Source organism: Oryctolagus cuniculus, chromosome 7 (genome assembly GCF_051225735.1).
Source record: "Oryctolagus cuniculus isolate XC-2025 breed Fujian yellow rabbit chromosome 7, ASM5122573v1, whole genome shotgun sequence".
Lineage (NCBI taxonomy): Eukaryota > Metazoa > Chordata > Mammalia > Lagomorpha > Leporidae > Oryctolagus > Oryctolagus cuniculus.
This window is the reverse complement of record NC_142873.1, coordinates 122,247,645-122,275,361: the sequence shown is the minus strand read 5'-3', so window position 1 is coordinate 122,275,361 and position 27,717 is coordinate 122,247,645. Positions and strand designations below refer to the sequence as shown.

The window sequence follows — 27,717 nt, the reverse complement described above, 5'->3', positions numbered from 1 at the left end:
ATACAGATATATAAAAATTTTAGTAACAAAATCTCTATTTTTCACAAGAGTACTTGGTGAATAGTACCATCATTACCTCAGAAATAAAGGCTCTGAGCTGCACTGAAGCAAAAAATTTTTTAATAGAATTGAAGAGTCCAGAAGTAAACTCATATTTATGGTCACTTGATTTTTGACAGAACTAAGAACACACAATGGGGAAAGGATAGTCCTTTTTTAAAAAGAAGACGGAGACAAAGAGATCTTCCACCCACTGGTTCACTACCCAATGCTTGTAACAGCCAGGGCTGGGCCAGTCTGAAGCCAGAAGCCTGGAAATCAATCTGGGACTCCTATGTAGGCAGCAGGGATCCAAGTACTTGGGCCATCATTGTTGCCTTCCTGAATACACACTGGCCAGAAGCTGGAATTAGAAGTGGAGGGGAGGCCGGCGCCGTGGCTCAATAGGCTAATCCTCCACCTTGCGGCGCCGGCACACCGGGTTCTAGTCCCGGTTGGGGCGCCGGATTCTGTCCCGGTTGCCCCTCTTCCAGGCCAGCTCTCTGCTATGGCCAGGGAGTGCAGTGGAGGATGGCCCAGGTGCTTGGGCCCTGCACCCCATGGGAGACCAGGAAAAGCACCTGGCTCCTGGCTCCTGCCATCGGATCAGCGCGGTGCGCCGGCTGCAGCGGCGGCCATTGGAGGGTGAACCAACGGCAAAAGGAAGACCTTTCTCTCTGTCTCTCTCTCTCACTGTCCACTCTGCCTGTCAAAAAAGAAGTGGAGGGGAAACTTGAACCCAGGCACTCTGATATGGGATGCAGGAAATCTCAAGTAGCATCTTAACTACTGCACCAAACACCTACCCCAGGGCAGTCTTTTTTAACACTACATGCAAAGGAATGAAGTTGGATGCTGCCCCCTGCAACACACACACACACACACACACACACACACACACACACCATATAGAAAGATGAAGTAAAAACAGAACAAAGATCTAAATACAACAGTAAAACCACGGCATTCTTCAAAGAAAACACAGGAGTAAATCTCATAACTTTGGATTAAGTGATGGTTAGTTAGATGCGATGAAAAGCACAACTGATAAAAGAAAAACATAGGCTGGTGCCGTGGCTCAATAGGCAGGCTAATCCTCCGCCTTGTGGCGCCGGCACACCAGGTTCTAGTCCCGGTTGGGGCACCGGATTCTGTCCCGGTTGCCCCTCTTCCAGGCCAGCTCTCTGCTGTGGCCAGGGAGTGCAGTGGAGGATGGCCCAAGTGCTTGGCCCTGCACCCATATGGGAGACCAGGAAAAGCACCTGGCTCCCGGCTTCTGATCAGCGCGGTGCGCCGGCCACAGTGCACCGGCCGCGGCAGCCATTGGAGGGTGAACCAACGGCAAAAGGAAGACCTTTCTCTCTGTCTCTCTCTGTCTCACTATCCACTCAGCCTGTCAAAAAAAGATAAAATGAAAAAAAAAGAAAAACATAAATTGAACTTCACCAAAATGAGAAACTTTGTATTGGACATACCAACAACAACACAAAAGACAACACAGAATACCAAGAAAATACCTGCAAATCATGTATTTGACAAGGAATCATAATCAGAAAATGTAAAGAGCACTGAAAAAAAAATCAATAAAAACACAATCCAACTTAAAAATGGACAAAATGGGGAGACATTGTGGCACAGAGGTTAAGCCATTGCTCGAGACGCCAGCATCCCTTATTGGAGCGCTGGTTCATGTCCTGGTTGCTCTGCTTCCAATCTACCTTCCTGCTACTGTGCTGGGAAAGTAAAAGATGATATACACTGCTACTGAGAATGTAAAACAGTAAAATGTTTGGGTCCCTGCCACCCATGTAGGAGACCTGGATTGAGCTCCTGGCTTTGGTCTGGCCAACCTCAGCTGTTGTTGCCATTTGGGGAGTAAACCAGTGGGTGGAAGATTCTCTCTATTGCTTAGCCTTTCAAATAAATGATTGGGCAGAATAAATTGAATACACATTCTCCAAAAAAGACATACAAATGGCCAATAAGCACACAGAAAGGTGCTCAACATTGGTGACAGGGAAAATACACGTAAAACACAATGAGTTGTCACTTTATAAAACCCACTTGGGATGCCTATAATCAAAAGGATAAATAGTAACAAATATTGGTGAAGACATTGAAAAATCACAACCCATATACACTGCTGGTAAAACTGTAAAATAGTTCAGGCTCTTTGGAAAACAATCTGACCATTCCTCAGCCAACTAAACATAGAATCACCAATTAAACAGTTACCTACTACGTGACCTGATATATAACCAGGAGAAATGAAAACATAAATCCACACAAAAACTTGTACATCAATGTTTTTAAGTAGCCTTATTCATAAATGGAAATAACTCAAATGTCTACTGACCAATGAATAAATAAAATGTGACCAATGGAATATTATCAACAAAAAGTAACAAAACACTGAAACACATGATGGTACTTCGAAAGACCTATGGGAAATGGAAAAAAAGTTTATTTGAGTGCAAAAAAATTTTGAGGGGGTGAGCATCTGGAACAGCAGTTAAAATGCTGCTTGGAACACCTGTCACTTTTTCATCCTCTATATTTCGGCCTTTCAAATTAAAAAAAAAATTTTAATCTACATAGTTTGCTCATAATACACATTTTTCAGGAACTTTCTGAAGACTTCTTGTATACATGAATTTCAAAATTTTCTGCACGAAGATAAAATCCTATTTCCCACAAACATTTTGAAGCACCCTTGTACTACAACATAAGTGAACTTTGAAAATATTATTATATTAAGAAGGCAGACATAAAAAATGTATTATGTAATTCTATACATAGATACAGAAAGCAAATTAGTGGTTGCCTATGGTAGGACATGGGAAGTGAGTGCTACTGGGTATGGAGCTTCATTATGGGGTGATGAAAAGTGTTCCAAAATTAGAATGTGTTAATAATCATACAATTGTGAATATACTGAAACCAGTAAATGGTATACTTTGAATGCACAATGAATCTTTTAATATTTTGTATGCTTTTTTAAAAAAAGAATTCTAACATTTGGGCTCATTTCCGTTGAAATACTAAGCAAGTTATTTTGCCATTGTAAAACAGACTAAACTGATTTATCAATTTCACAAGCTGATTTTGGAGGTAAAAGGTAAAGGAACATTGTTTTAATATAGTTTACATTGACATCAGACATGTGACTTTATCAAAGTTAGTTTTCTCCAGTAAGATATAAAAGCAATAAGGGAAGGGATCTTTTATAGTTTCTACTGTTTTAAAAACACAGTACTGGCATTTTTAAATGATTACTGGTTGACTTAAAAGCATCAAATCTCCACTACTGGTCTCTAACTTTTTTCCTTTGGTTCCTACTCTGAAGAAGAAACATACTCTTAACTAAGAACTCCTAAGGAAAAATAATCAACAACTTAGTCCCAGGATTTAGTTGCCTATAGAGGATAAACACTAGTAAAACTAAGCACATAAACCCTTACTCTCACCTCCACTTCTGTTGTTAACAAGGATGCTCTCAAAACTGAAGCTCTAATTCTTATACAGTTTATATGTTAAAGGGTCTGTTTTGTAAACCTGTATTATTGAAGAAAGAGTACTTACTGCCAACAAAAGGATCAGACTGGAAAAAATCTAAGTTTGTATCTGCAACTGGATCTGTCAGTGAACTTGATTCTGCATTAAATGGATCCTCCTAAAATAATTTTAAAATAAAACATTTTTATGAATCAAAGTGTTAAAAGATAACATTTTTAAGTAAAATAATTCATATTCATATCATACACATGCTTTGAGAAAGCAACAAATATTTCTGTTGTCATAAAGAACATAATGACACATTTTTTTCTCCTTTTCTTAGCCTAAACAGTGTATAATTCACGTAAGGCAACCAGCGACAAGAACATTTAAACATAAAATTATTTTTACCTCTTTTGAATGCCTCTCATTGTCAAATTCAGGACAAACTTTCTCAGTAACAGCTGCAGCCACCACTGCGTTTTCATCAGTCACAACCGAAGGTGGTATTTCAGGACTACTTCTTGCCTACAAAACATTCATGGACTAACAACATCCTTTTATATTTGACAGAGGAAACTGACAAAACTGACAAAGACTAACAATGATGATTTAAAAAGATGAGCAGAACATATTTATCAAATGATTTCTTCTGCTGTCATCTTCCTTAGGAAAAGGTTGTCACAAAGTATCAACATCCCTCAGGCCAGAAACCTTCAGGTCATCTTCAACCACCTCCCTTGTGACATTATGAAATATATATTTGCTTTTGGTCCCCGTTTCCTGGCACACAGCTTCTAAAAACTCCATGGACTCTCTGAAATGATAAATGGTTTTTTGTATGCTAATGATTTACTGACAGATGGCAGTCCCAAGAAGCTGCAGGATGGGCTGGTCACTGGGAACACCAAAGCAGGATTAGAGGTTTTAGATACTCAGTCCCAACCTCCAACCTCTAAGAGAGGGGCTGAAGGTCCAGCTGATCACCAATAGCCAATGATGTAATTTCCATGTAATGAAGTTTCCATAAAAAACCCAAATGGACACGGTTCTGGGAACTTCAAAAGAGCTGAACACTGGGAAGTTCCTCGAGGGTGGATGTCTGGAGACAGCATAGAAGCTGTGTGCCCCTTCCCACACACTCTTGCCCTATACATGACATGTCTTTATCTGTATTCTTTGTGGTATCTTTTATGAAGGATTGGTAAACATTTTCCCCGAATTACGTGTGCTGCTCACACAAATTAATCAAAGCGAAGGAGGAAGCTGTGGGAATCCTGATTTACAGCCATCTAGGGTTCCAACATGGGCTTACCACTGAATCAAACTAGGGAACATCAGCTGATGCCTCCTGCAGAACTGCTATTTGCTTGCTTGTGGGGAGAAATCTGCACAGCTTTTTCTGTCCCAGAAGTCTACTGTGTTGTGTGTGAGAAGAGAGGGAAGAACTTTGCTTTTCTGATAGTCATCTCCCAGCTAGAATAAGACTCCAAGTCTTGCTCAGTCTACTTAACTCTTTCTCAAACTCTACTCTTCCTCTCCATCCTCACTGTCACCATCATTCATTTATAATACTCTGGTTCAGCTTATTACAGTAACCTTTCAACTGTATTCCTGCCTCCAATGTGTGTCCTTTCAATTGTCCTCCTCATAGATACCAAAGCAATAAAACCTTCAGTCTGAATCTTACCATGATTTTTCTAGTTTAAACTTCTTCAATGGCTCCCATTGCTTTCTTCACTTAGGTTGGAAAGTAAAAAGCTGAAAAAATGGCAAGGGCAATTTCCCTTTCATACTACATTATGTGTTTAAAGGATAACCTAGTAACCTGCCTTTTGTGTTTGAAAGAATATTGCAAAATGTATCTATGACAGCACTATCTAAATAAAAATCAAGCCTGAATTTTCTACTCTTAATACTTCTCAAACTTCTCTTTGTCTCGTTTCTTGCATTACTGCTTAAATTGATGCCAAAACAGCTCTCAAATAAGCTATCCCTATATAGTCTCCTAACATAGCTCTGTGTGTATAGCCCCATTCCCCAGTCTATCCTTCACATTTCCAGCAGGTAAGTTTAGTCACATCACTTCATTCTTCAACTTATTCAAAGGCTACTCACTGTAGTTAGACAAAAGTCCCCAACACATCAAGATGAATCTTGATCTCTTATCCTCTGGCCCTTTCTTACCTGAAGGTAGTCATTTTTATCCAAGCATACATCATTATCATCCATGGAATTTGTTTTTAAAAAATCTATGTATGTGCCTGGCTTGATCCTAGAAACTGTACTGCAGCAAATATGAGGTGGGGCACATACTTCCGTATGTTGATAAAGGCACCACATGTGATGCAGATGGCCAGGAGGAGGAAGCCTCAGCTCTTAGCAATACTCTCCCAACCATCATAATGTATCTGTGAGAACGTTTCATGGTTCTGTGCAGCATGTCTTCTCCCACCCTGAATCTACACTACTACTATTTTCTTTGCCAGAAATGTACCATGCTCTTCTTTGCCTAATTCCTTTTCAACCTGCCTAAGTTCATTTGCAAAGCTTTCCCCACAAAATTTTTCTTCAGCCCTCTTCAACCTGTCCTAGCTAAATATATTGTGCTTTCTTTATCATGACCCCTTAACACTATATTACTATGTAACACTATGTTACTGTTAGCTGCTTGAAACAAAGACAAAAGGTATTTCATCTTTGTGGCTCTCACATACAATATAGCAATTTTGTACACAGCTGGAGTTCACTAAATAATTATTTATATCCTAACATTATGAAATAAAGAATTAGCTCCAGTTTTGGGTAAGGGTACTTAAAAACTTAAAAAGCTTTATGTACAGAAATACTGTTTTAAAATGTGCTCTAATCAAAATAAATCAGTTAAAATTATTTTTACATTACTTAAAAATGTTAGAATTTTTCTATCAGGATCCACTCTGCCTCTAAAAAGAAACTAACTGTACTCAGATGAGGCAAGGACACATATTCATATTAGGTACAATGCCAACAACACTTGGATCTGTATTAATCCTTTTCTCTGAAGCTGAATATGAAGGATGTGGACTTATTACTCACTGGAGACTCCTGATGTATGGGCTCAGATTCCAGGTTGCTCTGGCATTCAGCGTGTTCATTAAGGTTGGCTGTTTCACTGCTGCTGGTGCTGAGGCTGCAGTAATCCGTAGTGCCATTTACAAGAACGCTGTGTGGGCTACTGCACCAATTTAATTGATTATTATGATTTTCCAGATCTTTCATTTCCATTAGTTTCATTTGCATCTGTCAACACAAAGTAGAAACACAGCAGAATTTATTACTAGAAAGACATGAAACGTAAAAACAGTTATCAATCTGGATTCGGTTGAGGATAAATTTGTTTCCTTTAAGGAGAATCCTCTGGGAGTACAGCATGACTTAGAAGTTTTTGTTTTATTTTGTCTTTAAATTGATGTATTTGAAAGAGAGAGAGAGAGACACAGAGTGAGCTCCATCTGCTGGTTCACTCTCCAAGTGCTTGTAATAATCTAGACTTGAGCTGAAGCTGGTAGTGGGAACAAAATCCAAGTCTCCCATATGGGTAGCAGAAAACGAATTATTCAGCCATCAGTGCTGCCTCCCATGGTCTGTATTAGCAGGAAGTGGAGCTAGGTATTAATACCCAGGCACTCCAATATGGGACTAAGGTGTCTTAACCACCAGGCCAAATGCCCACCCCAAGGAAAGACTTTAGTACCTTCTCCCGGTACATCCTCCTCTTGAAATTCCAGTATACATGGGTTTGCTTTAGCACATCTTTTGAAATTTCTAAGAATTCTGACTAAAATATCTGCAGATTGGCAATGCTTTAGAGTATAATTAGAAAAAGATAAGCCAAGGTATTGAGGGAAAAGATAACAAAATAACAAAGAAGAAATTTTGTGATGGAACTTTGATAAGTAAAGAAGTTCAGAGAGAGTCCTTGAAGCTTTGAACCACTCACACACCTGTTGGGAATGAGGGTAGTGAAGACCAAAGAAAACTAAGCTAGTGCCCTCATACTCGGGCACTATTTATTAGTGGGTTAGAGCCCTAGAAAGTATTCTCGAGATCTAAGCTACGCCATACACATTAAATAAAGCTTGCTCAAAGTTTTATTTTGATCCCATCATCCAAGTGAATTTATACTTCTAAAACAGTGGAACAGAGAAGGCAGAATTCAACAAATTACATTTAAAAAGCAAAATGTAGGGGTTGGTGTTATGGTTTAATGGGTAAAGCCACTGCCTATGATGCTGGCATCTTTTATGGATGCTGGTTTGTGTCACGGCTGCTCCACTTCTCATCCAGCTTCCAGCTAATGGCCTGGGAAAAGCAGCAGAAGATATCCCAAGAGTTGGGCCTCTGTTACCTGCATGGGAGACCCAGATGAAGCTCCTGGCTTTGGCCTGGCCCAGCCCTGGCTGTTGGAGTCATTTTGGAAGTGAAGTAGCAGATGGAAGATCTCTCTATTTGTGTCTCTCCCTCCAACTTTGACTTTCAAATAAATAAAGAAATCTTTTTTAAGCAAACCATTCTAATAGCTCAGTGTGTGACAACAAACCACAGTGATGCCATATTGATTCTTACTGTCTCAGAAGCAAGCTGACCCCCTATCAGCCTAACAGGCACCATTCTTCAGCCATAAAATTTGAATGCAAACATGAGCCTTTTTGATCAGGCCAGTAAGATGCCTAAGGGCTCTTTTTGAAGGACAGTAAAAGAATGCTGCAACACAAGTTCCAACCCTCAGCTCCCTTATGACTTGTAAAAGTATAAAACTTTGCCTCCTCTACTATTTTGCATAGAATAAACATTGCTACAGCTATGCCCAAGACTACTTGCCAGCCCAGACTGGAATACTATATACAAGCTGCCTTAATAAAACTCTTACATTCTTTATGGAGCATCATTCTTCATTTTTCAGTCTTGGAATTCCTGCTCTGCTCAGGAGGCATTAAAAAAAAAAAAAAAATAAACACACCTCTACCCCACCAACACTATACTCAGGCAATTTGTGAGTCATCCAGGAGATCAGAATGGGTAAAGTATCTGTGCAGGAACAGTCACAGGTTGGCCAACTACCTCAAGGTGGGGAGACTATGTGTGTAGAAGGATGCTCTGAGAATGGCACTGGGTTTGAAACAACTGTTTGCGGAAAGTTTCCTAACTCACTGATGTAAAGAAAGGTGTTCTGTCATTGCTTCAGTGGGATTGTTTTGTTGTAGGCTGATCTGAACAGGCTGCTGAGGTGAAGGTAAAGCCAGTGAGGAGATCATGTAGAGGGCAAGGTCACAGTTTCTGGGGGTAATCCCAGGTTGTTTAAACTAAAGCTGCTTGAAAATAAAAAAGGTAAAACCATCATGACCACTGAGGCATGGTATGCTAAATGTCAGCATAGATAGCACATTCCAAGCAAAGACAGAGCTGAAGAAAGTGTACAAGTCATTGGCATTAGAATGTGGTATTAAGTAGACATGTTCCAGCAATACTAACCAAGTAACATGTAAGCTCCAAAAACAGAAAGAATGTTTAAGGGTTATACCTTATATAAAGTTGTGCAGATGCAGGAAAAACATATGCTCAGTCCCCACATCCAAGTCCTAACAGCATAGGAAGTGAATTCTCTGGTTGAGCAATGAACTATAAATTACTCACTTTAAATGCTAGAGCAGTTATTCAAACTAAGGTTTAGCTGCTAAAAAGCCTGTTGCTACTTTCTCTCCTAATGATGACAGAAAGGAGATTCCAACAAGCCAAAAGACTACATATATACTGAGCTGACAGATCTGATCAGCCACTTCAAATGATAAAGCAGGAAAAAGCATCCATATGTATGAGTGCTACAACTTTGAGAAGCTAGAGGTGATGAGATTATGCTGACCAAGATCCTCCACAGAAAATACAGACAAGTAGCCTAAAATGCGGTTCCCCCTAAGAAGCAATCAAGAGCATCCTGCTCAGCTCAGGGCCCCTCCTATGATAGTTCAAAACAGAAACTCCAGAAATCAATCCACACATCTACAACCAACTTATTTTTGACAAAGGAGCTAAAATCAATACCTGGAGCAAGGACAGTGTCTTCAACAAATGGTGCTAGGCAAACTAGATCACCGCGTGCAGAATATATGAAACTAGACCTCTACCTTTTTTTTTTTTTTTGAAAGATTTATTTATTTATTTATTTGAAAGTCAGAGTTACACAGAGAGAGGAGAGGCAGAGAGAGAGAGAGAGAGAGAGGGAGGGAGGGAGGGAGGGGTCCTCCATCCGATGATTCACTCCCCAAATGGCCGCAACGACTGGAGCTATGCCGATCTGAAGCCAGGAGCCAGGAGCTTCTTCCTGGTCTGCCATGTGGGCGCAGGAGCCCAAGGACCTGGGCCATCTTCCAGAGCTTCTTCAGGCCATAGCAAAGAGCTGGATTGGAAGTGGAGCAGCCAGGACTAGAACCAGCGCCCATATGGGATGCCGGCGCTTCAGGCCAGGGTGTTATCCCACTGGCCCTGGCCTCTACCTTACACCTTACAAAAATTCCACTCAAAACTGATCAAAGATCTCAGTCCATGACCCAATATCATCAAATTTCTAAAGAACATTGGGAAAACTTTGCAAGACATTGGTATAGGCAAAGACTTCTTGGAAAAGACCCCAGAAGCACAGGCAATCCAAAGCCAAAATTGACAAATGGGATCACATCAAGCTAAGAAGCTTCTGCACTGCAAAAGAAACACTCAGCAAAGAGGCAACTGACAGAATGGGAGAAAACATTTGCAAACTACACAAATGATAAAGAGTTAACATCCAGAATCTATAAAGAACTCAAGAAATTCAGCAACAACAAAACAAACAATCCAGTTGAGAAATGAACAATGGACTTGAACAGTAAATTTTTTCTTTTTTTTAAAGATTTATTTTTATTTATTTGAAAGAGAGAGGTAGAGATAGAGACAGAGACAGAGACACACACAGAGAGAGAGAGAGAGAGAGAGAGAGCAAGGTGTGTCTTCCACCTGTTGGTTCACTCTCCAAATGGCTGCAACGGCCAGAAATGAGCTGAACAGAAGCCAGGAGCTTCTTCTGGGTCTCCCATATGGCACATTCACAGGGCACTGGATCAGAAGTGGAACAGCCAGGACTCCAGTGGGCGTCCATATGGGATGCCAGTGCAGCAGGCTGGGACTTTAACCTGCTGCGTCACAGTGTCAGCCCCAAACAGGCATTTTTTTTTTTTTTTTTTTTTGACATGCAGAGTGGATAGTGAGAGACAGAGACAGAGAGAAAGGTCTTCCTTTTGCCATTGGTTCACCCTCCAATGGCCGCCACGGCTGGCGTGCTATGGCCAGCGCACCGCGCTGATCTGAAGGCAGGAGCCAGGTGCTTTTCCTGGTCTCCCACACAGGTGCAGGGCCCAAGGACTTGGACCATCCTCCACTGCCTTCCCGGGCCACGGCAGAGAGTTGGCCTGGAAGAGGGGCAACCGGGACAGAATCCGGTGCCCCGACTGGGACTAGAACCCGGTGTGCCGGCGCCACTAGGTGGAAGATTAGCCTATTGAGCCACAGCGCCGGCCCCAAACAGGCATTTTTCAAAAGAGAAAATTCAAATGGACAATAGACACATGAAAAAATGCTCAGGATCTCTAGCCATCATGGAAATGCAAATCAAAACCAGAATGAGCTTTTATTTATCCCAATTAGAATAGTTCTCGGCCGGCGCCGCGGCTCACTAGGCTAATCCTCCGCCTAGCGGCGCCGGCACACCGGGTTCTAGTCCCGGTCGGGGCGCCGGATTCTGTCCCGGTTGCCCCTCTTCCAGGCCAGCCCTCTGCTGTGGCCAGGGAGTGCAGTGGAGGATGGCCCAGGTGCTTGGGCCCTGCACCCCATGGGAGACCAGGAAAAGCACCTGGCTCCTGGCTCCTGCCATCGGATCAGCGCGGTGCGCCCGCCGCAGCGCGCCGGCCGCGGCGGCCATTGGAGGGTGAACCAACGGCAAAGGAAGACCTTTCTCTCTGTCTCTCTCTCTCACTGTCCACTCTGTCTGTCAAAAAAAAAAAAAAAAAAAAAAAAGAATAGTTCTCATGCCGAAACCAACAAACAACAAATGCTGATGAGGATGTGGGGAAAAGGGTACCCTAATCCACTGTTGGTGGGAATGTAAACTGGTCCAGCCACAATGGAAGACAGTATGGAGATACCTCAGAAATCTGAATACAGATCTACCACATGATAAAGCCATCCCATTCATAGGAATTTACCCAAACCAAAAGAAAATCAGCGTATAAAAGAGTTAATCTGTACTCTCTCTATTCATTGCACCTCAATTCACAATAGCTAAGATATGGAATCAGCCTAGATGTCCATCAATTGATGACCAGAGAAAGAAATTCTGGTATATACACGGAGTACTACTCAGCTGTTAGAAAAAAAAAAAAGTCTTTTGCAACATGTAACAATGTAACAAGTGACAAGAAACCTGTTCATAGAAAACAACTGAAAAATTGGATCTGGTGTTGTAGCACAGCAGGTCAAGCCACTGTAATGTTGGCATCCCATAGGGACACTGGTTCAAGTCCTGGCTGCTCCACTTCCAATCCTCCTCTCTCTAATGTGCCTGGGGAAGCAGCGGAAGATGGCCATCTGTCTGGGCCTCTGCCACCCATGTGGAAGACTGAGTGGAGTTCTGGGCTGCCGGTTTTGGCTTGGCCCAGCCCCTGACATTGGGACCATTTGGGGAGTAAACTGGTGGATGGAAGATCTCAATCTCTCTAATTCTCTCTGCCTTTCAAATAAGTACAGAAGTCTTAAAAAGAAAAAAGAAAACCATAGACAATTTAATAAATTGGGCAATCAGACAGTATTTTGAGGTTTCATTTAAGCGTATTTCTTGCATCACAAAGACTTACTGCATTGATCTCCTGTTGTGAATCTTGTAGGTGCTGCTGAAGGGGTTCCAGCTGGGCTTTCCCTGACTCCACACTCTCCTCTAGTTCTGCTGTTTCTTGCTGGAGGCGGCTTAGCTCTTCTCTAGCTTTGGCCAATTCTTCTTCATAAGTAGAGATCTGTGATTCCTGACTAGTTAATTCAGCTTTCAGAGATGAGATCTAAGTATGGAGGTGAATGAGAAGAAAGGGGGATTAAAAGAAGAAATGTCATTAAAATGTTCCATAATGCAATACATGTATTTGTTTAGTTTATTATTTTGGTGAGTTTTGGTAGAGAAGCATAATTGGAGGTGGGATAGAGAAGAGCTGTAGGCACAGATACCACACTTCGAATCCAAACATGGGAAAACAGTACATGAAGTGCCTTTCTAGTTTCACTAAAGAGGGTCTATAATTTCTGAATAGATCTTGCTCAGACTCCCTCAGTGAGGGAATCAGTGCCCAACTGCTGACTATCTTGCCAAAACAAGAACAGGAACAACAAAAAATAGACCATGTGTTCATATCAGAGGCAACTAAGGTATAGATTCAGGCAGCAGCAAACAGATTTTACCAGCTGGGCTTCCTCAGCACATTTCTTTCTGACTTCCTTGAGTTGCTCCTCCAGTTGGGCTTTCTGTTCGTCCAGTTCATCGAGAAGTTCCTGCACTTGCTGTTTCTGGGCCTGTAGTTTTTGTAGGTTAGTATTTTCCCTTTGAACTTCATCTTGAAGATCCTTAAATGTAAGAAAATTAGATTGCTCTGAAAGACCCTGAACTAGAATTCATCATCTTATCTCAGGAAGACTTCTGATAGCCTTCCAGTGATTCCTGCTAAGCAGCACCCTGGGAGGCAGAAAGCATGACTCAAAGGGTCAGTTCCCTTCTCCCCACATGAGAGAACCAAATTGAGGTCATTCCTCCTGACTCTGGCCTAGCCCAGCCCTGGTTGGTTATTGCAGGATTTCCTGTTGAAGAAGATAGTCACAAAAACTGAAACAACATTGAAAAGGAAAAGGAAAAAATCACACCATAAATTTACAAATGATGGGCCGGCGCCACGGCTCACTAGGCTAATCCTCTGCCTGCTGTACCGGCACTCCGGGTACTAGTCCCGGTCGGGGTGCCGGATTCTGTCCCAGTTGTTCCTCTTCCAGTCCAGCGCTCTGCTGTGGCCCGGGAGGGCAGTGGAGGATGGCCCAGGTCCTTGGGCCCTGTACCCGCATAGGAGACCAGGAGAAGCACCTGGCTCCTGGCTTTGGATAGGCGCAGCGCGCTGGCTGTAGCAACCATTTGGGGGGTTAACCAACAGAAGGATGACCTTTCACTCTGTCTCTAATTCTGCCTGTCAAAAAAAAAAAAAAAAAAAAGAAAGAAAGAAAGAAAGAAAGAAAGAAAGAAAGAAAGAAAGAAAGAAAGAAAATTTACAAATGATGAAATGCAGATTCCTAATCAATCATTTGAACAGAATCCTTACCCTGACTTCAACCAGGAAAGAACTGGCCAATCAAGTCTGCTGTCATTTATGTGTGATTGATGACTGACTCCAAAATAAAACAGTCAGACTACCAGCCAGAGATACAGAATATTTGCTGCTGGAAAATCTGATGAGTTCCCTGTCCAAGAACCCACAGTTGTAAACTTTCAGGATACCCCAGCACAGTCTCATAACTATGCCATTGCACAGACCTCATTTTGTGCTCAGGGCCTCTGCCTGGTAGAGTTGTCTACTCTGCTCTGGAGACACAGAGAGTTCTCTGTGAACACTATGGATTTTGTGACTCTGTGATTCTAGATACTCAACAGGAACCACACTGTACTTTGGAGAATCAAGGTAACACAGGTGGTAGCCATTCTCCCAGCAAAGGGACCAGCAATATTTGTTCATCCTTTTTCATCTGTGCAGTATTTTGAGAGTGACAGGTCTGAGACAAGAGAAATCCAGCCTTCCTGGGTTTTCCTTGTACACAATGTTCCTAGCGCCCAGGGAAAGAGGCAGCAGCAGGAGCAGAAGACTCATTTTCATTACCCACTGTATTAAGAACAAGAGTAGAATGGTGGGGGAAGTAATTTTCCACAGCCACAACAATCTCAGAATTACCAAGAGGCGCTGCCATACCATGATTAGCTTCTAAAACAGCCAAGTCATAAGGATTTATGGCTCCAGGTACCCTCCTTCTGTCACAGGAGCAGGGTGTAGGTTGTCAAAGTAATGGAGAGTCCATATTCTCTCAGGTGCCACAAACACCACTCCAAACACTCAGGTCTCCAACAATGCTTCATGAGCAAAATATGCAGCAAGGAGTGGCAGAGAAACCCGGCTATGAAACCCAGCACACCTTTGGAATAAGGAATCTAGCAATGTCTACTGCTGGGACTCAGAATTGTGGCTAGGAAACAGGATTAGACTTTTAAGACCAATGTACAAATCATGCCATGGGAAATGAAGGCAAAAGACTCTCCTTGTCAATTTCTGCCCAAAAAGTGCTTTTGATTCCCAATTCAATTTCTTTATGTTTCCCTCTATATAGATTTTTAGGTTTTCAGTGCTTTGTTTCAGGATTGACAAAATCATGCTTTCCTCCATAACCTGTTTAAGTGTTGATATAAATAGATTTTTTCTTAAATTAAAGAACAGCATGTTCTTCAAATAGCCCAACCAACTCATTTTATATTTTCACTTATGTATTGCTGGGTTCAGGTTGCTAATGGATTATATAAAATGTCTGCATTTATATTTCTGAAGGATATGTTGCACACAGGTTTTTACTGGTGGTATATTTAGGGTGTTGTAGGGTGTTAAGCTATCCTTATTATGAATCAGTTGTGCTACTTCTGTTACTATCTTCTAAAATTTTGTATAAAATTGCATTGATTCCTTCATTAAATATTTGAATTTTCCAAAAAAAGTAAAAAATTAACATATTTAGTCTCTTTGGGGACAAAGGGGGGTGTTAACAATCTGCCAAGCCTAGCTTAAGGGAAAATAGTCTTGTCTTAGTGTTGGTGGACTAGATTACACATAGCTTTAAACACAATCTTTACTTGAGAATTTCTTTGCTAAACTTTAGACTTAGATCCCCAAGTGCTAAAATCTGTCTGTGGATGCCTGATGGGCTTCTCAAACATGTGGAAAACAACTCCTGGTATTTCTACCTCAATTTGCTTTAATCTCAATCTTTCCTCTTTCTGTTTCTCTGGTCAAATAAATGGCATCTTCTTTTTCTTTCCATGTGGCAAATTTTAAATGAATCTCTAAATCATCCCAAATGGAAAAATGAACTCCAGGTATATTACAGTCTTGAATGTGAAAGAGAAAACTTTAAAATGCATAAAATAAAATGTAGATCTCAGTAAAAAAAGAGATTTTTTCAAATAAAAGATGAACCATTTTGAAAATGCTATATTTATTTATCTGTGTGTTTAATAAGAGCTATAGAAACTGAATACATTTTTATATAATGGAAACTTGAGAGATGAAGACAATGCCAATGTCATTACTGCATGAAATATAGCAGTTAAAATGGCCTGATTTACATATTGTTTGACAACTGGAGTTCTTCTTCTGACCTACAGGAAAATCACTTGATTCTGGTACATTACTGTATGACTGGTGATGTAGCACAGAGAGGCTAATTCACTTCATATAAAGGATTCCTTAGGCAAATGGAGCTTAATTCTTTCCAGGAACCACAGGTGAGAAAGCAGAAGGGATTCGAATTCCAAGGTACATGTCAGCAGACGGTGGATAGAGATCTCAGAGTGGGTGAAATAAAACTGTGAGCACAAATTTATAATCTTTTTATTACATGTTATCCGAAGTTCCCAATAATCATTCACCAGAATAAGAATCTAAGAATAATGGAAGAAAAACATATTATAAGAAGTCTTTGAATTATTGTATGTGTAACAAGACAGCACCATCATCATAATAGCAAATATTTAAAATGGTACCTACAATCAATGGCCATACCACCCTGAATGTACCTGAACTTATATAAAATGGTAACTACAAAATTAAAGAATTAGTCCATATCAGCTCATTTATAAGCTGTATGACAGATCTACAAGGTAGGTACTAGTATTACTCACATTTAATAGAGGAAAAAACTGAAGAACAGATGAGCTATAACTTGTCCAAAATTATAGTTGACAAGCAAAGTTTTCAATCTAGGTTCTGACTCCACTGTCTAAGTTCTTAACCACTATGCCATAAAATGCCTGAAAACTAAATGTCTCACACATATGTAATATTTTTCAAATAAACAGATACTTCTGTGATTAAAGAAAACATTGAACAATGCTTTTAATAACTATTTTGTCTCGTATTTCCTCAACCAACTAATCTAAAAAACTACAATTGTACTCCTTTTAAAATGCCAACACAATAGATGATCATAACTCTTCCAGTGCTAACACTCCATGTGTCTATGCAATTATAGTTTTGTAACATTGAGCTTCTCTAGTAACCTATAATTAATATACTAGCACTCCTAAATTTTGAACCTTGCATGCACTGTTATTGTTCCAAATTCAAATATGGCAATATAGCTTTAGATTCATACAAGGAATTGGTTCTCAATAAATCATTCTGAATGTATAAAATGACTTCAATTTCTGTGTTGCTCAGTACAATAACTTCAAATTTATCTTTGACCTTCTCAGTTCATACATGTCCTATACAGCCTACCTTAAAATTTCTCTTTAAGATCTTAACAAAGCTTCCATGATCTCTCTCTTGACTGATTCATCTTTGTTTATTCCTACTTCAGATAACCAAATCTTAGAAAATAACTCACTACCAAAGGGATTTCTTTAATCATTGTTATGTTTGAAATATGAGAGTACTTCAAAAAGTTCGTGGAGGGACCGGTGTTGTGGCGTAGTGGGCTAAGCCTCTACCTGTGGCACTGGCATCCCATATATACGGGCACCAGTTTGATTCCTGGCTGCTCTTCTTCCAATCCAGCTCTCTGCTGATAGCCTGGGGAAGCAGTCAAAGATAGTCCAAGTGATTTGGCTCCTACATACACGTGAGAGACCCAGAAGAAGCTCCTGGCTCCTGGCTTTAGATCGACCCAGCTCCGGCCGTGTGGTCGTTTGGGGAGTGAACCAGTGGATGGAAGACCTTTCTCTCCCTTTATTTCTTTGTAATTCTACTTCTCAATAGATAATTAAAAAAATCTTTTTTAAAAAAAGTTCGTGGATGAGCCAGCACTGTGACGTAGCAGGTAAAGCCGCTGCCTGCAGTGCCGGCATCCCATATGGGTGCTGCTTTAAGTCCCAGCTGCTCCACTCTGATCCAGCTCTCTGCTCTGGCCTGGGAAAGTGGCAGAAGGTGGTCCAAGTCCTTGGGCCCCTGCACCTGCATGGAAAGACTGGGAGGAAACTCCTGACTCCTGGCTTCAGATCGGCGCAGCTCTGGCTGTTGCAGCCAATTGGGGGAGTGAACCAGTTGCTGGAAGACCTCTCTCTGCCTCTCCTTTTCTCTCTGTGTAACTCTGACTTTCAAATAAATAAATCTTTTTAAAAAAAAGTTCATGGAAAACATTTAAAAGAAAGTTTACTCTGGATTTTGAAATCCATCCTTTTTTCACAATACTCCTTTTCCACATACTTTTTGAAAACCTTTTTGTATGTTATGGTTCCTTTATCTATAGGACAAAGTAATTGTTTTAACAAGATGAACCAGGACCCTTAATTGTAGGACCTAAATTATCTTCTTCCTTCTACTACCTTCTTCCCCTCATATTCATCTGTGACCCAACCTCAGCAGACCCTGGTCTTTCCCAATAGACAACACATATCTATTTGCCTGTGCCTTTCCCCAAATCATTCACTCTGTTTTCTGAACCTTCACTATCTAGAAATTCACTATTCATTCTTCAAGGCTCAGACAGATTTAATCTCTTCTGACCAACCTTGGGCTTCCTTGTGATCTTATAGCAATTTGTTCCTAACCTCTGTTGTCACTGTATTGTCACCTACTATACAGATTCAGTTATCTCTGGACAGAGATCATGCTTTATATTTTTCTGTTTTCCAAAATCTATACAATATCCAGCACATCCCAGGGAATTAAGTAAGCAATCATTATAAATATCACAGGATTTTAGTATCAGAGAAAACTAATGTGCTCGAGATTGACACAAAGAAATAAGATAACATGAAAAGCTTCACTGGGTATTTAAACTATAACTAAATAATAACCTCAAACTTATTTGTTAAATGCTTTTGAAAAAATTTAAATGGTCATTTGCTACTTCATGATGGAAAGATGTTCAGAGATGTGCTGTTAGGCGATTTCATTATTTTGCAAACAGAGTATATTTACAAACCTAAGACAATTGTAATAGCACTTGGCCATAAAAATTTATGGGATTATCATCATATATTTGGTCAATACTTTGCTAACTGAAACATCATTATATGGCCCATAACTGTAATATCTACATTTTTATACCAATTCAATGTTTTTATAGTCTATAGTCCAAGGCTGATCTAATATATGGAAATCATCTTTATTGCTTTAACATGCCACTGTGGCATAAACCTTTCTTGTGTTTTTAAGTCTACATGTTGTTTTTACATGAGATTCTGTTCTATTCTTACTTTTAAGAAAGAGGAATAAGAGTTTCACCTTGATACAATGGTTTGAAAAAAATTTTTTTAAAGATTACTTATTTATTTGAGAGGTAGAGTTACAGAGCGAGGGAGAGATAAAGGTCTTTCATCTGCTTTACTTCTCAAACAGCTGGAATGGTCAGAGCTGTGCTGATTAGAAGCCAGGAGCAAGGAGCCCACCCTTGAAAAATTCTTATAATTTAGCTAGAAAGTATTTTTTAAAAATGCCACCTGTATATCTAAAGTTATTAGCTTTGGAATATAAACCATTACAAATACCATACTTTAGTAATAAAATTCTTCTATAGTTTATACATAACATGCTAGCCTCAAAAGAATTTTTTTTAAAAAATGCCAGAAAGAAAAAGTTTTTTTCTTTTTCCTTTTAATGACAAATGTTCAAGGTTGAGAATAAAAAAAGTTTATATATCCCCATCAACAAATACTCTAGTATAGTATAATTTCTCCCCCACCTTCACATACCAAGAAAAATCTAGGACTTGTCCTTTCTAATAACATTTAGTCTTTACAATGAGATATAATTTTGATGACTTCAAAATTCTGATTTTCTTCAAGAAAAATAAAATTTATCTTAAAAGGCCATATAATATTTTCAAAGTTTAGGCCAGTGCTAATTTTTAGAAGTTGAATACAAAGGTATATACATAATGACTACAAATAGTATGAAGTCATTTTTGTGTTTTCACAGAAAGTACAACAAAATGCTAACAAGGGGTCTCCCTAGTAAGGCTTCTTTTTAAAATATACTTTTATAAATTTACTATGAATCCATACTTCTATAATCAGGAAATGTCAGCTTTGCTGTTTTTTAAGTATATCTCTGTTGGTTTCACACCAATATAAAAATATTCTGATGTGACTGAATTTTTATGTAAGAACTACCAATAATAGACTGATGTTCGTTTCCTTTAATAAACTGAGCCACTTTTCAAAACAGTGTTCTTGGTGAGCAACTTAAACATAACATCAGAACACATTCTTACGTAAGAGGAAAGGGAATAAACAAATTGGTATAATAATATTTACTCATTCCTACTCTTTCTCTTCCAAAGAGCAAACATTCATCATATTTCCCAACCTTCTACCTTTTCTCATTTCTTAGCTGCAGTAAAAATCCACATGGTAACACGAAAGTACAGGCCTTAATGGAAAGACTATTGAGAAAATATCCCACATTAGTGAGATACTGCAAGAAGGATAAACAACTCTACTAAAATTTATTGTAATTAATGCTTCTTCATGCCTATTTCTAAATTTAAAAAATTATCTTTATAAAAATTCGGACACTAATCCATATACAAAAAGGTCTTCTTCAGTAAGAACAGTTAAATCATTAAACTGCACAAATCAAAACTAACAGTTGCAAATATACATGCTAACAAGAATGACATTTCACTATTTGTTTCATTATTTGTAACGTTATCATCATTAAATGCAATTTCCATATCAATATCGACATATACTTGGCTATTTTATTTTGATTCATTATTTGCTTATCCTGACACTAAATTAAAGTAACAGATAAACATCTCCCACCTTTAGTCCTCTTTCCTCCTGTCATGCCCTTAACTAGGATAGTGGCAGGTTTTCTTAGCAAACAGTGCCTCCTATTAAACTTGGATATTTTTCTGTTAACCTAAGGTGTATCCTCCGGGAACATCCTCTCCCGGGTCAGTACGTGACCTCAGCCCCATCAAATGCCAGCTCCTTAACTGAATGACTGAAGACATTGCAGACGCCCTTCCTAGCTCTCCATTTCCTTGATCATGTTCTACTTGCCTACCAGGGCCAGTGACAGCAAAATAAAAGAGGGTATTATGAACTAGAGAATGACAAGGAAGAAGTGAATAAGACTAGTGTAATAGGCTACCAAGGTTTGTTTTAGGAAAATATCAACATGTCACACCTAAGGTATTTCATCCAAGAATGATGGGATATTTGACTGGAAATCTAGGCTTCATTTAAAATGGAATTTCAGAGGAAAAGTCCTGTTTTCTAGGAATCACTTTAGTTATTGAAAAGGACAAACTCAGGGCTGGCGCAGTGGCTCACTTGGTTAATCCACCACCTGCAGTGCCAGCATCCCATATGGGCGCTGGGTTCTAGTCCCGGTTGCTCCTCTTCCAGGCCAGCTCTCTGCTGTGGCCCAGGAGGGCAGTGGAGGATGGCCCAAGTGCTTGGGCCCTGCACCCCATGGGAGACCAGGAGGAAGTACCTGGCTCCTGGCTTCGGATCAGCATGGCGCCAGCCGTGACGGCCATTTGGGGAGTGAACCAATGGAAGGAAGACCTTTCTCTCTGTCTCTCTCTCACTGTCTATAGCTCTACCTGTCCAAAAAAAAAAAAAAGAAAAGAAAAGGACAAACTCATTCCTCATTCCCTCCCTACATGACAGGAAGTGTTACAGAAAAGTGAAGTTAAAATTTATTTTTTTAATATTCATTTTACTTGAAAGACAAAGGTAGAGAGACAGACAGACACGGAAAGACAGAGAGATTTGGGAAGTGGTTCACTTCCCAAATGGCTCCAAGGACCAGGGCTGGGCCAAATTGAAGCCAGGAGCTTGGAACACCATCCAGCTCTCCCATGTGGGTGTCAGGGTCCCAAGTAGTTAGGCCATCTTCTACTGCTTTTCCAGGAGCATTAGCAGGGAGCTGAATCAGGAGTGGAGCAGCTGGGATTCTAACTGGTACTCATGTGGAGTGCTGGCATCACATGATGCTGTGCCACAATGCCAGTCCCAGAGACAAAATTTAAATACATATATAAAACTCTTACACATATAAAAGAATAAAATAATTCACTTTAGCAACCCAAGTCAGATTTACAACTGAAGAAATAGCTTAAGAAACTTTTGAAATATCAGCAACATGCATGTTTGTTTCAGATAAATTACAGAAAAAAAAGGATAGTTTAAACTCCCCAAATCCACATGAGTTTACATGTACTTACACTAGTGTATCTATAGCAGAATTACTTAGTGAACAAATAAACTATTACTGTAGTAATCTTATAGAAGGTGCTATCAGTTTATTTCAAAGACTCCAAAAACTCTATAGACTAACCCTAAAGTAGAAATAATCAGATACATTCATTACGTTAGCCTACTATTCAAAATGCAAATCATAGGATTATTCTTAATATAAGAAAACGCATTAACTACAGAATGAGATATTACAGCCAACCAAAAAAAAGGGAAGACTATCAAACGAGGGTAGGTGTTAGAAAACCCCACTAACAGCCTGTCTTTATTTCCCAATCATATGTTTCCCCAAATGTTCCAAAGAGCATCACTGATAGGAAAAGAATGTTGAGCTCATGATCTAATTTTATTTTCAGCTAAAATAAGTCATTCCTCTCATCTAAGGAAAAAAACCAACTATATGAATTAAAATGAAAAAAAAAAAAAGGGACAATGACTGAATTACTGGATCTTTACTGAAGTACAAAGAAGTGAAAGCTGCTTTTGCCTAAGAGCAGTATGAGCCTCGTGGAAAAGTGTGACTCTCCATATGTCCTGTTCTCAATCCTTTCTACCTGTAGTTTCCAGGTGCACCTTGTCCTATTTTTAATTTCATGCATAATAACAAAAGTTTTTTCATTTCTATTGTGAACAGTTTCCTTAAATTTACTTCCATCTAACAATACATTAGCAAATACAGAAGATAAGATCCAAGATACCATTTTGAAGTTCAAGGAATTCACAAATGAGTTAGTGGATAGTGGAATCTATATATGTACACATCAAATTGGCACTGTAAGATAACACACAATATACACCATATATGTGGATACACATTACTCTGACAGTGCCAGGAAAGATCAGTGTATACTAAAGAGACAAAGAAGATGGAGAAAAGTGATGGTATCTGATCTGAGCTTTAAGCATGAGTGGAATTCACAAAAACAAGGAGGTAGATTGCAACAATAAAAGGTCTTTAGAGTAGGAGCGAGAAGAACATATGTAACGAATATATGATAATGAGTCAGATAATCAGAAATATAATATTAATATATATTAATATAATAAATATAATAATATAATAAGAGTCAGATAATCAGAAAATAACTAGTATAGCAGGAGAGTTCACATTCCATCTTGTTTTGGTAATCCTAACATGCCCTGTGAGGTAAGAACCCTCTCATCATTAACAATGGCAGTGGGCATCAATGAAGATTTCCATACCTGAGAGCTGGTTTGGGAAGAAAGGCAAGAGACAATGGGCTTTAAGCACACACAATCTAACTTTAAAATTTCAGATGGTAGGTGACACAAGGGTCAACAGTGAGAAAAAAAAAAAAAGAAATATTAAAGGTCAAACTTTAAGCCAATTTCTTTCAACAAGTTAAGACTGATTTTAGATATACAGACTTTGAGATGATTCAGTGGGTAGCAAGAGATGTGGGACTGGCACTCAATAGAATTGAGAGGTTGATAAATACTTGGGAGTTATCTGCATATGGATGGCAGAGAATATGGAGAAGAAAGGAAAGGGAGGGCCGGCTCACTAGGCTAATCCTCCGCCTTGCGGCGCCGGCACACCGGGTTCTAGTCCCGGTCTCGGGGTGCCGGATTCTGTCCCAGTTGCCCCTCTTCCAGGCCAGCTCTCTGCTGTCGCCCGGGAAGGCAGTGGAGGATGGTTCAAGTCCTTGGGCCCTGCACCCCATGGGAGACCAGGAGAAGTACCTGGCTCCTGCCTTCGGATCAGCGCGGTGCGCTGGCCGCAGCGCACCAGCCGCGGCGGCCTTTGGAGGGTGAACCAACGGCAAAAGGAAGACCTTTCTCTCTGTCTCTCTCTCTCACAGTCCACTCTGCCTGTCAAAAAATAAAAATAAATAAATAAATAAATAAATAAATAAATAAAAATAAAAAAAGAAAGGAAAGGAAAGGGAACACACACACACACACACACACACACACAGTCTGTCCCTTGCAAAGGCAACAGAGACAGAGTCAGAGAGGTAGGAAGATAACTAGGAAAGCACAACCCAGGAAAAAGTAACCAATACAGGAAGGACAAACAAATTCACCGGAAAGATTACTGTTGGCCCTGGGTGGAGAAACAGCTGTTATAAACAGTAGACTATAAAGGGTTACTGAAAAGACAGGAAGGTGGAAATGGCCACACAAAGCAATAAAAGGAGAAAAATACAGGTTGGGAGCTAAGGTAGCAATGAGACCCCGTAAAGGATTATTTTCAAATTGAGGAACTCCATATACAGAGAGCCATGTGCAGAGATAAAAGTCGCAGAAGAAACAGCTTGAAGAGGAACGGAGGACAATAAGGAGATGACTGTTGGGTACAGGATAATAAAATCAACCAAGGGGCCAGCACTGTGGTGTAGTGAGTAAAGCCACCGCCTGCAGTGCTGGCATCCCATATGGGTGCTGGTTTAAGTCCCAGCTGCTCTACTTCAGATCCAGCTCTCTGCGATGGCCTGGGAAAGCAATGGAAGATGGCTCAAGTGCTTGGGCCCCGACACCCACGTGGGAGACCCAGAAGAGCTCCTGGCTCCTGGCTTTGGATCAGCCCAACTCCAGCTTCTGCAGTCATTTAGGGAGTGAACCAGTGAATGGAAGATTCTCCTCTCTCTCTGCCTCTGCCTCTCTGTAACTCTCCCTTTCAAATACATTAATCTTTAAAAAAATCAATCAAAATGCAAGGTGCCAATCATCCTGTGAGGCACTTTACCCATATTTTTCATTTGATTCTTACATGACCTCTATAAAGTGTTAGGAATTTGTATTATTCTAAATTATAGAGGAAAAACCCAAGATGTAGAGTGGTTAAACCACAAACCTATAAAGTGGCAGAGCCAGGAAATGTAGTGAGTCTGACACCAGATTGTTATAAATCTCTCTGTAAAACTGAAGAAAATATACATATGAATGTGAATTCCTAAATATTTATTGACTATTCAGAAGAAAAATGTTGATAAGACTGTAGATAGGCAGTTCAAGATAAGAAAAACATAAACATTTGAGCTTAGTTTTCCCATAAAACTTGATAAAATAGCAGTGTACCTCAAACAAGCTAACAATCCTCATCTCATGAAATGAAATGTGAAATCATCATTAGAAAAATTTCAAACTTTTTCAAATTTGTAGTTCATGTAAATATAGATAGGAAACAAATTTAGAACTTGTGCAGATTATTTTAACTGAATTAGGAAGACTAAACATAAAACAACAAGAAAACGTTAAGCCTTTTGGCTTTGAAAGTTTGCTTTCTGTGCTTGAGATATGCACTGATTTAATGACTTTTGTGATTTTATTAGATGGAAAAACAGAGAAAACTCAGAAAAGCCAAATTTTGATTAAGCACTCACTGATAGGTCAAAATTCCCTTCCTTCCTTCCTGATGCATTCATTTTGTCATTTCTTATTAGCAACATAATTAGAAAGCATGGTCACAAAGAAGCAATAAATTCTGCTATTTATTTACAGCTCTAGTAAATTTCCTTTTGCCAGAGAAACTGAAAAGTAAGTACTGAGGGCTGAACTTATGCATTTTAATTACTCATGTTATTCTTAATCTGTGCCTCATTATCTTAACTCAATAGGTAATGAAATTTACTTATTACCACTTCTGATTGTCTTGTGCTTCAAAAAAACTAAAAATGACAACTAAATGAAAAGTTTTAATTACTTTGTAATTTAATTACTATGTCAATTAATCATGTCATGACCATGGATAATGCACAGATACCTCTCTTAGGGTTGAATGAGTGATGATTCTACTATCCCCAAAGCTTTAATCTATTGCTCTTTTTCAATGAATTTATGTTCAAACATGCCTTATACTTACAGTACACAGTGCAGAAAAATTCAACAATTGGGACCTCCTGTGCTAATCATACATTTTGGATATCACAAAGCTTAACAGTAAGGACAAATGAGTCATGGAGAGATTCTGCTTGACAACAAAACTTCTATGAGAAACCAAACATTCAAAGAGAGTCCACTTAGCCAGAAGGGAAAAGTTTTCAGTGGTCTTTTAAACTGGCTATTTAAATTTACATTCTCAAAAGAGAAAAAAAATCAACAGGTAGATGTACTCAAATAACAAAATACTGCCTTATCCCCAAAACCTATATACTTTAAAATAGTAACTCCTAACTTTAGGAGCTATAAAAGACTATATTAGTAAGGATATCTATTTCTTCAGATGGGGGACATTTTTGTAAGTTATTTTATATTCCATTCTTTAACTATTTCAGCAATAACTGTTTAAAGTCTGTAACTTTTTTGTGTATCTTCAGAAGCTCAAAAATTGTATAAAAATAATGTAATTCAGGTAACCAACCCACCTGCTCTCCTTCCCCAAATCTCATTACCAGAGGAAAATTGGAGGTAATCTCTTTGACTTTTGCATTGGTTGTAAGTAAATAAAATAAATTCATTTACCCAATCAGAGTATTTATTACTTCCTAAGAATAGGTCTCTCTGACTAAATCATTCTCTCCACCCTAGCACAGTCCACCTGACCAACAGACTCTAACAAATGTCCTACATCAAAACAAAACAACGGAGCTAACAATTCTGAGCATTCATCTATTTAAAACCATTAGGACAAGCAGGGAAACCCAACATACAAATAACACATTAAAAAATGCCCACCCATAATTTCTTTCTGGCAATTACTTCCAGGAGGTGCTTCTACATCCAGTATTCTTTTTGTACTATGCAGCATTCAGGAAACATGGCCCAATAACATGGCTACATGTATTACTTACTGCTCTAAATAAAACACTGCCCAGTGTTCTATATTTCAAATGTATGAAACTTCTCTTTTTATCATTTCCCAAATAAAAGCTGAGAATATATTTTTCCTATTTGTAAAATGAAACTACCCAACACTGCACTTAGTGAAAATGATTTAATCTCCTTATGCCAAAGTTTAAGATATTTTAGCTACTAAGCTACTGAAAAAATGCTATTTTAAATTTTTTTGTATCATCTGCCACTCTACCAGCATTGTAAGAAATAGCCCTTCGAAATACTAGATCTTCTAGCTAACAAAATCTCCATGCATGAAAAAGCAATTTGGTTTTACATGATAATGCCTATGATACGATCTCATTTAATTTTATTGCTGTAATAATATTCACATGGTAAGCCATTCAAAGTTGCCTTTAATGGTATAATATGCAGGTAAATATTATTTAAAAACCAGTTTCAAAACTAGAAATCTACACAAAATACTGCTTTCTCACTGTAGTGCAATCTTTACAGGCCAGAATTCAAAGTAAGAAAATCCTTTTGCAAAAATCATTTTGCAAAAGATAAACATTGATAGCATACAAATAGTATGTATTCCCTAATACCTATATCCATCAAATAATAAGTGACCCGATACATTTAAAATGAACACTCCTGCATCAGAAATAGCATACTGAATTTTATGTTTCACTTACCTGCACCTCGCTTGTTCTCTGTTTAATAGTATCTTCTTTCTCCTTAAGGTCCTGTTCCACATTATTCTTTTCCCTAGAAGACCAGCAAACAATGCAAGAATATTTGAGAACATCAGCTACAGCTGGTATGGTTATCCATCCTCCTAATCCTGAATCGCTTTTTAAATACATAGTGAAACATTC

The 27,717-nt window shown here is 39.2% G+C and overlaps 1 protein-coding gene across 10 annotated transcripts in view; it reads right to left on the bottom strand.

Annotated features, from left to right (window-relative positions):
* The window catches only part of EPS15 (epidermal growth factor receptor pathway substrate 15), a 182,304-nt gene that overhangs the window by 41,822 nt on the left and 112,765 nt on the right, over positions 1-27,717 (bottom strand). For 9 of the 10 annotated variants that reach the window (XM_089300698.1, XM_089300699.1, XM_051857775.3 and 6 more), the window contains 6 exons: positions 27,535-27,607; positions 13,048-13,209; positions 12,456-12,653; positions 6,613-6,816; positions 3,946-4,062; positions 3,622-3,712 (listed from right to left, as the gene is read on the bottom strand). In XM_089300698.1, the coding sequence (XP_089156824.1) occupies positions 3,622-3,712; positions 3,946-4,062; positions 6,613-6,816; positions 12,456-12,653; positions 13,048-13,209; positions 27,535-27,607 (845 nt within the window). Of the gene's footprint in view, positions 1-3,621; positions 3,713-3,945; positions 4,063-6,612; positions 6,817-12,455; positions 12,654-13,047; positions 13,210-15,862; positions 16,325-27,534; positions 27,608-27,717 lie in introns of those variants that run through there. The other variant, XM_089300704.1, reaches the window with a different exon arrangement.